The sequence below is a fragment of the Scedosporium apiospermum genome (genome assembly GCF_000732125.1).
Source record: "Scedosporium apiospermum strain IHEM 14462 chromosome Unknown SEQ_SAPIO_0110, whole genome shotgun sequence".
Classification (NCBI taxonomy): Eukaryota; Fungi; Ascomycota; class Sordariomycetes; order Microascales; family Microascaceae; genus Scedosporium; species Scedosporium apiospermum.
This window is the reverse complement of record NW_015971811.1, coordinates 2,762,669-2,774,402: the sequence shown is the minus strand read 5'-3', so window position 1 is coordinate 2,774,402 and position 11,734 is coordinate 2,762,669. Positions and strand designations below refer to the sequence as shown.

At 50.3% G+C, this 11,734-nt stretch overlaps 2 protein-coding genes across 2 annotated transcripts; both read right to left on the bottom strand.

Annotated features, from left to right (window-relative positions):
* SAPIO_CDS7704 (Sorting nexin-41) lies at positions 1-2,278 on the bottom strand (the record flags this gene model as incomplete). Its single annotated transcript, XM_016789513.1, has 5 exons — positions 1-96; positions 233-1,354; positions 1,428-1,694; positions 1,768-2,033; positions 2,182-2,278. 5 exons carry the CDS (start codon positions 2,276-2,278, stop codon positions 1-3), a joined length of 1,848 nt encoding a protein of 615 aa, XP_016641340.1.
* A 924-nt stretch (positions 2,279-3,202) lies between these two features.
* Positions 3,203-7,696, bottom strand: SAPIO_CDS7703 (uncharacterized protein; the record flags this gene model as incomplete). The annotated part of the gene is made up of 6 exons (XM_016789512.1): positions 3,203-6,081; positions 6,155-6,337; positions 6,421-7,004; positions 7,090-7,347; positions 7,426-7,552; positions 7,636-7,696. The coding sequence occupies 6 exons, from the start codon at positions 7,694-7,696 to the stop codon at positions 3,203-3,205; spliced, it is 4,092 nt and encodes a 1,363-aa protein (XP_016641339.1).
* Positions 7,697-11,734: the final 4,038 nt, after the last annotated feature.

Below are 11,734 nucleotides of genomic sequence, written 5' to 3'. Positions count from 1 at the left end.
CTAGTCTACCTCAATCTTGTCAACCTCGGCCCGTGCCTCTTCCCACGTCTCCTTGTTCTTCTTCGCCCATTCGATTTGGCTCCGCGCATAGGCGAGCTGTCCAAGAAGTGTGGTTAGTAGGCTTGGAACTAGAAGGCAAAAAAAGGAAAGAAAAGAAAAGCGGGAAGTGCGTTTAATAAAATACGGCAGATTGTTTGTCAAGAGTACTGGGGTGGGGAGGGCAGAAGCTTACCATATACCGCCGGAGGTCATCCTCCTTCTCGCGCTGGAACCTCTTGAGGTCCTGCAAAGTACTCGCGCTCGCATCCTTAACATCCTGCGCAGACGCCACCTGTGCTTGCTCAAGCTGTTCAATGCTCTCCCTCGTCTTGCTAATAAGATCGCGACGCGTCCTCTCGGGGTCAACGTCGGCCACGCCTTGGATAGCATGGCGGATGGGTCCGAAGATCTTGTTCGTGATAGAGTTGCCGCTAGGCATCTTCCTGTGCACGGGAGTATTGGGGGTCCGCTCTGGAACGCCCTGTCTTGCTGACGGGACTGATCCGACGCCGTGAGTGGGTGGGAAGTCGGAGTCGAACGATTCCGCATCATCCTGGCTTCCGTCTCTTTGGTGTCGCGACACGGGCTCTGGAGCTGCCGAGGTCCTCCTAGGCGGAGAGGAGATTGTCTGGCTGCCGCTGAGGTACTGATCGATTCTTCGAGCTTCGGCCTCGCTGTGCTCGAGCTGGTCCAACAGAGCTTTCTTCTTGTTGAGGTCCTCGTTCGTCATCTCCTGCTGGACGCGTTTGAGAACCCGGTATCTCAGGACGCTCTTGACGACACCGGCAAACTGCGCATTCTCCCGCATCGGCTCCGCGAAGCTGGCACCCAGAGAACTGGACAACTCTTCGGTCGCAATGTACGACGAATCCGCGGCCTGGCCGATACGCTCGATCGCCGCGCCTAGGGTCGGCGATTGTTCTGACAGCGCAAAGGCGTTGTACCGAGAGCCAAGCTCGCAAAGATCTGCTGCCAGGGACGAGAGGTGGCTGAGGGTCCTTCGGTTGACCTTTTCAATGGGACCTGTAAGAAGTTGCTCGAGCTCTTTGATAGAAGCCTCGAAAGAGATGAAGTAGGGATCTAGCTCTTGTTCGCTGAGCTTCTTGTTCTCGGGGGGGAAGCGAGTGAGCGCGCCTCCAGAGTAGGGGTCAACATCCTGCGTAGGGGTAGCGTTCGAGGAAGTCTTCAACTTAGCGGAGCCGGCGGGTACCGGGAGGTAGTTGTGAGCGGGGGTAGGGTTGGCAGTATCGAGAGGGGGAGCCTTAAGGACAGACTTGGGGATAGACGAAATCGGGTGAGAGTGAAGAACCTCGCTCTATGTGGAAGAGTTGCCGTTAGGAAAAACAGGAATCTCATGCGGCACTTGAATGGCGGGCCCAGTTACATACCCAGCTGGCATTAGGGTCCAGGAACCTCCACCAGACACCGTCCGTCCTCACTTGTTCCATCCTCCGGCATCTGTTAAGAAACACGGCCAACATCCTCTTGCGTAGGTCGATAATCTGCTGGTCTTGCTTGGCGTTGGTAGGGTTCGCTGCGTAGTCGGCCATCGTGTGCTTCTCTGGAATGGGCGGAATGACGAGTGTCGGATGTAACCTAGTTAGAGCATCCCTAAGTGACGCAAATTCAGAGTATCGCCGCCGGACCTCAAGATCCTATACCTCAAATGTTAGAAAAGGAAACCAGCCAAAGAGGGGTTATTTCGAGAAGCCGAGGTCCCTGACGTACATCAGTTCTGATGGTATACACAATATAACGACCGCCGTTCTCTGGGCTCTTTCCAGCGTCTGTGATGAGGATGGGCAGCTCGGGGTTCTCGTAAAGTATCTGCTCGATGCGACTATCGTAGCCTCCGGGTTTCCTCCGAGGAACTAGCTCCCCGCGTTCCCGAGCCGCGTCCTCTTCGTCGCTATCATCATGCGTTCCGAACGCAGCGCTCGGCGGTTCGCTATCGGTCGTCGATGTCGGGGTGGCGGGTACATCGTATCTAGGATCTGTCGCGTCCCAGCTAGAGTCAGAACTTTCAACTTCATCATCAGAGAGCGAGATTGATTCCATCATCTTGGCGGTCGGGCCCGCTCAGGCTGGGAGGGGATAGAAATGGCGCCGAGCTCCCGAGAGGGTAAACCAAGATCGACTCACATCCTGTTGATTCTGGGGATGATGGATTGCCGGTCGGCGACAAGTCAGCTCGGGCGAAGCTGGTGCCATAGGGGTTGTTATCCTCGTCGTTCCACATGGCGAGCTCTCTCCGCCACTCTGCTGACAAGTAGGTGCAATGGGAGCGGGGTTAAAGAAACAGTCAAGCTAGGATACGAATTCCGCAGGCAACAGTGCTTCAAAGAGTGTGTTGAGATATGGAAGGTGCCTCAGTTGTAGACTGCTCCAAGCTTCCTGAATTTGGCGAGGCTTTGTTTTGCGATGGAAGATGTCGTCAGGGCTGACCCGGATTCCGGTGATGGAGGTGGGACATTTGGTTACTGGGCTTGGACCGGATGCTCTGTAGGTTTGGGATGATCTGCAGGCGCTCTGTGGCAGGAGCTGTAACTCAAAGTCACTAGTACAATACTTTCTACTATTCTAGGTATATTTGCCCTTTAGTACAAGGAGAGACATGTGAAAAGTACTTGGTATTTAGTATTGCTACAGTGTCACTTAAGATCAGTACTTGCAGATGGGGAAGCTTGAACCTGGTGGGCAGTTGTAATTGTCCTTTGCCTACGTAACTAAGTGAATTACTAGTACCTATGTACCTCAGTACGTTGCAATTTAAATTCAGGCAGACTCCAATGGACTTTCCCTCCACCCCACGCCGCCTCCCCACTCTTTCACTCCGGCCTGGTGAATCCAGTTGAGGTCAACTGCAACAGAGCTTGGACAGGAGCTTGAGTCCACATGGAAGTTGCCGAGGGCAAATGGTGAGCATATTGCAACCTCCCTCGGTATGCTCTGCATTATTCTCAATATATAACATTAATTAAGAAACCTAGCGAACCACTTGGCTACCTTGGTTGACTGGCTATAAAATGGCTTGTGCCTTTGATCCCTGACCAACAGATATTCCAAGCAGGTCGTCGCCATCAAGCTGTACTGTCTACCCTCAACTACTTTCTCTGAGCCCTGTCCTTTTCTGAAATCACCCATGCCGCCTTGAACCCATGGATTAGGCGACCGCACCGTCGCATAGAAGCCTGATCATCGATTGATCATCTTTGGCAGTAGCCCAATCCAAGGCAGTCTTGCCCGACTCGTCTTGTATAGACTTATCCGCTCCAGCCTCGAGAAGGACCTCTGCCAGGTTATATTGACCAGCCTTGGATGCGTAGATCAACGCCGACATCCCATTATTTTCAAAAGTGTTAATATCGGCCCCCCCAGTAAGAAGAGCTCTGGTAATATCCACGTTTCCATTCCGAGCAGAGTTAGCAATCAGCGGCGTCTGACCCAAGTTATTCCTCGCGTGTAAGTCGGCACCGCAAGATAATAACACCTCGACCGACTCTAACTCGCTATACAAAGCTGCATGGTGCAATGCAGTGTTGCCGAGGCTGTTTGTAGCGTCCAAGCTTGCACCATACCGAAGTAACAAAGTGATCACTTCGGACACTACCCCTGCACGGAACTGTGAGGGCAAGTTCCTACCATTACCGATGTCTCTGCCTTCCGTCACAGACTTAGACTTGATCATTTCTTCACCCAGTTTGTGAACCCCGATCACAGCAAGATCTAGGGAAGAGTGGCCATCAGCGCTCCTTTTCTCTAGGTCATCCACCACTTGCAGAATGTGCTTTATCATGTCGACGCTCCGGTACGCTGCAGCCAAATGCAATGCCGTCCACCCCGAACCAAACGTGCCCGTTCGGCAGGCCTCCGGATCACTGGCTACCATGGCCTGAATTACCTCAACCTGCTGTCTTGCAACTGCCACGGACAGGGGACAGGAACCCCACATGTCCCTCCTGAGGATATTAACGCCTCTCTGCACCAAAAGGATGGTTATGTCTGTAGACCATCTTTCAATGGCGTATTCAAGTGGCTTGCAGCATGTGCTCAGGTTTCCGCTAAGTGGTCTGTACGTGCCAGAGAAAACCCACAGCGGAGAGTAGTTTTTCATTTCCGGCCACCTGGGAGCAGTCGTAGCTAGAATCGCCCTGTCACAGTAGAGGTCTGCTCCTTTGTCCAATAGCTCGCGTACGAGTTCTATCGACCCTGCTTCGACGGCTATTGACAGGGGGGACTTGCCCATTCTATCCACGCGCCGGAGCTCTGCGCCTTGCTGTAGCAGTAGCTGGGTGACATCACTATGCTTGAGCTGAATAGCTGTGTGTAAAGGAAAGAATCCAAAAGCATGTGAATTGATGGGGAGTCCGGCATCGATAAAGAGACGAACTAGAACCTCGTTGCCGCTTCCCGTAACTTCTGTGAGGCTCGCGTCGTCCTCAATATCAGCATGGGTCCAATATGGATTATGTTTCGAATCTCCGAGGTTCACGTTATGCCGGGCTAGGGTATCCGCCAAGGTAGAGCGCATAGCAGCCTGGCCAAGGTCTTTGGAGGCAAGAGCAACAGAGATACTCCATTGCAAGATGATCCCAGCTACTCCATGGATAGAATCGACTACCATACGGCTTTCGGCCGTCCTAGACTTCAGGTCTGTACCCCTCAGCAAGACGGCAGCGTGGTTCCACCAATACTTCACGGCGTATCGCAGTAATCGGAAGGGAGCGAAGTCTTGCTGCCCTTTATCCTCGTCCTCGTCGGAGTCAGTAAAGTTATACTCGGAATCGGAATCGGAGATAGAGGCTGAATCGGACTGGTTTCTATCACTTGCTGTGGAGAGAGAGCTGCCGCTAGACCTTGTGGCTCCGAATCGCAGATCCTGATAGCAGCTTATGTAGGCTAAGCAGGATTTCATGATGTAGCCGTGTGCCCGTCGTTCATCTAGGCGAAACATCTCGAGGTTTACGGCACTACTCCGAAGGTATTCCTGAACCGTGAAGTGAGAGAACGCGACGGTCCCATCTTGACCTTCGGATACCTCGCTGCAGTCGTCGAGACCTGATACAGTTATCAAGCCCAATAAGATTTTCCGAACGCTCCAAATGCCGGGGAACCTATTCTTCGGGTGGTATGAGACGGTATAATCGCCATCGTTCTCGATGCCGGACGTAGGCTGCATTTCAAAGATGGCAATTTCGGCAACTTCGCTCAATTTGATCGGCCGCCTCGAATAAGCCAGCCACCACAATATATGCGCAGCCATACTAGACCTTCCCTGGAGTTCGATACGTGCCAATATTCTCGCATAGGTATCCTCCAAATCTTTGGGTAAGATCTTTAGAGAATCTTCCACATCTTTGTCTCTCTCCTTATCCTGAAGAGACTCAAGCTGGAGGGCTGCCCATCGGAAGACCCCATCCGCCTTGGACACCAACGCCTTGGCCACTTTTTTCTTGAGGGTCGCAGGCCAGCGTTTGTAGGGGTGTCGCCCCATCGAGCCGATGATGAATTTCTTGATGTCCTCGTTCACTTTGTCTACGGCCATCACCACCGAGGTTTTCGGGATTCGAAGTTCATTAATGGCAGCTTCGATAGGAGGTTCTCGGCGAGTCGTGACCAGAATATGGGCAGTGCCATTCGAGCCAAGGCAGAGGCTCTCAACAAGCTTGAGGACGGCTCTCTGATCTACCTGTCGTGGACATTCATCCAACGCATCAAGGACGACAAAAGTTTGCCGGGATTCGCTGAAGAGGCCTCGGAGTGCTGCCTCTACATCCTCGTCGAGAGGAAACTGCGACTTCGAATGGCGATATTTTTGATAGAGTTCCTCAAAAGCTTTGGGAATATAGAGATATCCGGGTCTCGCTTGGTGTTCCTTGGCAAGACAACGCGTAATCTGCATTAGAAGGGAATGCTTTAGCTGGCGGATATCCTGGGTCGCAGCGTCTCTGAACGAGAAGTAGTGATAGGCGAGAGCTCCAGCCCCTTCACTCTCGAGTTTATCAATCACTGAGGATGATAGCACAGTCTTTCCTGAGCCAGCTATTGACCAAAACACCATTCTTTGTTAGCACGCTACAATTCAATTACTTCTCCTAGGCGTTTTACTACTCACGCTTGCCGGTAAGACAGATAAACGAGCTGGGCTCCTCTTTCCATCGCCCGTAGTATTGCGTCAGGAACCACTGGCCGCTCGAGCTCTCGGTCCTATGTTTGCGAGCATCAACGTGATATTGTAGATAGTCAAGAGTCTTAAGCCAGCCCATGTGGCTATCAGCTTCTGCTTTCGACAGAAGTTCTATGAAAAAATTGGCTTTTAGTACGCGCCAATACACAATACGACTTAGGCCCGGGTTCATGTCCGGTTACCGGGAAGCGTACCAAATTCGAAACTCCTGGCCACCTTGAAGTTCTCAACAGCTTCCTTGACCCGTGGGCTTCTAAGATATTCCTCCGTCGATACCTCGATGACATCAACCTTTTGATGCTCATCCAATTGAACGTCAGATAACCCACGATCGACGTTGAAGCGGAAATATCTCCCGCCAACACCAAGAGCTTCCTGCGCCTTGTAGAACCTGACTTCCGTCGCTTCCGTTTCGGTGGCTATCTTCTTTAGCGTGGCGATGACCTCCTTCGCATTGTCTCCAAATTTCATGAGATCCGGCACGCCTGTACCGATGCTAACAAGGCAATGGATGCGACTTCGCGAGATAGCATCCGGCCAGATGGACTTTGCTTCCTCCAGGACCTGTTCAACAGGGTTGTTCATGCCTGTAGCGCCATCAACGTATTCTTGGATTCCGATTTTGATGGGGTCGAAGAAGGTTGATGCGGCTGACGTGGCTCGAGCGGCTTGCCAGATGGTGCAGCCAGATGCAGATATAGAGTCTACACCATCATCCGTTTCGTACGATCGCAGAAGAACAGGCGTGGCTTTTGCCCTCGTAAATGCGGTCACGAATCTATCTTCGGTTAGCCGAGATCGAACAACAGAAAACAGAAAACAGACAACAGAGAACTACCGTAAAAGTAGAGAGGAGGACTCACACTCTACAGCCTGGCCGCAAATCAAGAAGCTTCGCGTCAGGACTTTTGCCTTCTTCATGCTCTTGGACAACCTGTCGTATCTCCTTCTCGAGGACATCGGCTCTGTAGGCCCCATTTACTTCCCACTTGTCCTTGAGCTTCAGGAAGACCCCTGCCTTGGATCGCTTGGGAGAAAACGCGGCAGAGGATAACGCAATATACCTCTCTATGCATTCGTCAACACCCATGCGTAGCCGGCCAAGCATGAGGGCAATGATTCTATTGAGTGTAAGTATCCAGAATTTCCAAGCTACCGGTTACGTGTCGCATTCTCTCTGAGAAAAGTGTAGAGCATACCCTCCAGTGCTGGTACCCCCAATCAAGTCAAAGTAGTCACAGGGCTTGGGAGGGCATTTCGGGTCGATTCGCTTCATTAAATACTTCAGGACAATGAGGCTGGAAAGCCCGCGGATGCCACCGCCATCTTAAGTAGAAGAAGCCGTCAGCCTATATAGGTAACATTGATCACACAGGCAAGAAGTCCCTCGACAGGGTACAGATACATACCCAGCGACAGAAGCCTCAGCGGCGCTGGATGGCAATCGATGTCGGTAGTAGTAGTCGTCATGATAGATTGCTCGACCTAGGACGTGCCAAAGCTCCTTACGCAAGGATGGAACATATCGCAACCTGGACGCGGAGTCGGCTGGGCGCAAGGGGGGCGAGGACTTTCAACACTCTTATATGCTTTTCGGAAGACAGACACAAACATGACCAGGCTGTGCAGATACCCTAGTATTAACCCAATAACACTGTTCAGTTGTAGCCTGCATCAGCTCCCGTGAAGCCATTATGCAAGATGAAGCAAGTAGGAACAGTAAATAAGAGCGATGGATCCGAGATTTGAGGCGCAGTCCTGACATTGAGACGGATCAGCGCAGCCTGGCCATGTCTGCAACATGATACATCACACAGGAGCTAAATGAGTGTGTGGCCAATGATATTTGCGAACTTGTTTGGGCACAACGCCTAACTGCTTGACCAAATGAATTTGTTTGGGCACACAGCGCTTAACTGCTTGGCCAAATGGTGTGTCCGCAAAGGAATGATTCCCTGATGGGATTTTAAGAGAGTCTAGGTGCATAATAAATGGTCTGGAACAGTCCCTACTAGAAGCTGTTTCTGACTTTCGCCTGTTCTTTAGTTATTGTAATAGGATCTAACTTCTTCCTCATTCTATTGTAGTGACTGGTGACACTGATAGACCTGTCTTCTAAGCCCATTGCGAGGCCACTTTTTGATTCTCTTTTTATGGGTATCCCCCCTTTTCGTGTTCCCATTGCGGGGTTTCATCGATCAACAGGTTCGAGTAAGGTCTGTCGGTTCTTGCAGGAGCCTTGCAGCGGAAGAAGAAAAAGAAATAAAAATAGAACATTGAAGCCTCCCAGGGACACTAAGTTTCCACATCCAATCATCAATCAAGGCTTGTTGCACCTTTGAAGGCTAGAAACACTAATGGATGCAAGATGAAGGATTTATCCTCCTTGGTTCATAAACTCATTCCTCACACTACGTGTAATAAAATTCAGGTTCAGCTTCCGGCGTTTTAAAGTTAAAATGATTTCTGGAATAAGTCGCTGTGGGGCTTTAATACAGTGTGAAAATTAGTGTTTTAAAGTACCGATGTTATCTGAAGCCTAATAACAGGACCCAGTATTTAGGGTCTACCCTAGTACGGAGTACGACTCCTTGCAATAGCCCGACGTCAATTCCCCTGACGTAGGGGCCCCTACACCTCTGTGACAGGCAAAACACGCCTACAATCCCTCGATATGGCTCCCGACTTAACCATCCCAGCATGACTGGAGCTTACTCTTTATTTTTTTATGTCTTTGCTGGTAGAAGGTTTATACAGTAAGAGGTTCCGTCAATTATATTCAACTTTCGAAGGCTCGACGAAAACTTCTCGCATTCTCTACCTAGAATCGAAGACGAGGGGTCCTGGGATTAGCGAATCAGGACTCTCTCATCGAAGCGCTTGGAAACCTGTAGAAATTCCACGAAAATCTTTTGGTAGAAAGCAGTCGTGCACCATCGCCACTTGGTTGATCGGCTCGTTCGTCTGCTAGACTCGGCGGCTGGCTTGACTGGGCTGCTGCTAGAAGTCGAAACGTACTTATTTCATTAGACTGCAAGGAAAATGGCTGATTCAGGTCCGGAGGCAACGCAAACTTACGAATACACAGACCTCAGGCACGACGAGATTCGGGTCTTGCTTCTACTCCCAAGCGTAGCATGTCCTAATCCCGACGGCGATCAAAATATCCGATGCACTCTCACAGCCTTGACCTTGGACGATGTTGAGAGACAAGGCTATGAAGCCCTGTCGTATGTGTGGTCTGGTAGTAATGATTACGGATATTCAGATCAGTTTTACCCCGAAGAAATGGAACGACCTAATCAACAGACTCCAGCACCCGATGAATATAGGATCTGGTGCCAGCATGAAGAGGTTAGGAAATCCGGGTTTATCAAGGTGACCGCAAATCTTATCAAGGCACTCTCACGACTCCGGCATGCTTCCGAGACTCGAATCCTGTGGGTAGACGCGGTATGCATCAATCAAGCTAAGGACGCCGAGAAGGCGGCCCAAATACCTTTAATGGCCACAATATATTCTTCGGCTACGCAGGTGCTAGTATGGCTTGGGGAGACACTATCCCAGCCGATGGACATCATATTCAACAAACCCGATATCACCGACGCTGCGTTTGACCATATCTCCTGGGTAAACCAGCTTCAACCAAACATGAGAAATCTCGACACGTTTCTTTCTCTCCGACCCGGAGATTTCTTCAGGGTGGCTAGTGTAAGATACCAAATGTTTCTGGAGTTTCTGGCTCGTTGTACGTGGTTTCGGCGCGCATGGGTCTTTCAGGAAGTAGTGATGGCGAAGCAAGCGACGATTATTTGCGGTGGCCGGCAGGCAAGCTGGGATACATTCTACGAAGCCTGCTCTTTTCACACCCGAGGTATGGAAAGACGGAATGACTTGGTTAATCCTGGGAAACACATGGAAGCCACCCAGTTCGTCCTTGAGATACAACGCCTCCGCAAGCAGCGATCATTGTCCAAAATTCCGGATACGGTATGTTTGACAAACACTAGTCTCTGGAGGCTTGATCGACTATTACATGCGATCAGACCCAGAAACGCAACTTACTTGCACGATAAGATCTATGCGGTCCTAAGCATGGCAAGGGGTCAAGACCTCCCGCACGCAAACTACAAAGATAAAGTTATCAATGTCTACTACGATGCAGCTCGATGTATTTCTCGGAATATTGATAGGGGCTGGATTTCCGTCCTCGGCTACGCTGAGTTGCTCGACCAAAGTATCGCGGAGGGACTCAGTGGGTTGCCAAGCTAGGTTCCAGATTGGAGTCGGCCAGCCAATGCCAGCCCAATATCTTGGTATTCAAACTTTCGAGCCGCAGGTGACTCAGCTGTCGATTGTAAGGAAGCCGGCGTCGCGGACCGACCATTATTATCAATTCGCGGCGTCTATCTATTTACCGTTGATAGAGTCGCAAAATCATCACACGAAGATGAAGACGAGCCTATCGACCTCCCTTGGAAACCAACAGCGAGGTACCCACTCAGCAACGAGTACTACCTCGTAGCATACAACAAAGTATCAAGGCCAGGCATCTCAGAGTTAAGAAACCCACAAGAGGATTTCTTTCGTCCCCACCCAACGCCATTCTGGGAGAATTTAGAACACCATACTTCTCGCCAAGCAGGGAGAGCTGGGCGCGAATATCGATATGATCGCACAAGTTCCAGAACGGAAAGCATCCCGAAAACAGGTCTTCGAGTTGGTTTCACTCCTATGCATAAGGGTCGGAGGGTGTTTCTAGGATCCAGTGGCTGCCTTGGTTTAGCACCTTTAGCCACAAGAAGAGGGGATCACGTTTGTTTGTTTTTTGGCGGGGAAGCATTATACGTAATTCGACTCCTCCCGAATGAACATTATACATTCGTGGGTGAGTGCTTCGTATATGGCTTGATGTATGGCGAAGCGATGCAATCTCTACCCGAAAAGGAAGACAAATATTTTGTTCTCGAATGAATTGGACTAAATAAAGCTCAAGACAATTGGCGTGGGCGTATTAATCATACTTGGTCCTGTTTTTGGCGTTGAGATATCCTACTCCGTATATATCATTAGTACCTTAACACACTAATTTTCACACTGTTTTCAAGCCCCACGACGACTTATTTCAGAGTAGTTCTAATATTAAAACGCGGAAGCTGAACCTGAATTTCTTTGATGTCCCTCTGTCATAACCGTCCAGTTTCCTTTTGACAACCAACACCTTGAACTCCTTCCATCAAAATGGCGAAATAACACAAGAGTAGAATAGAAATCCTTCGCATGAAGAGAAAGAGGAGGAAACAAGCGACACCTCGGAATGAAAGAAAACAGACTCATGACCCAGGATGAGAAAACTCGGCGTGAAAGAACAAAAGGGAGACAATTCGATGATGATAAGCCACCGGTCAAATGGTGACTGTGCATGAGGCCGAGACTTCAACACGCCTATTTCCAACCTCGATTGTGATTCGTCGACGCCGTCCACGACCTATACAGCCAAACCGTTCT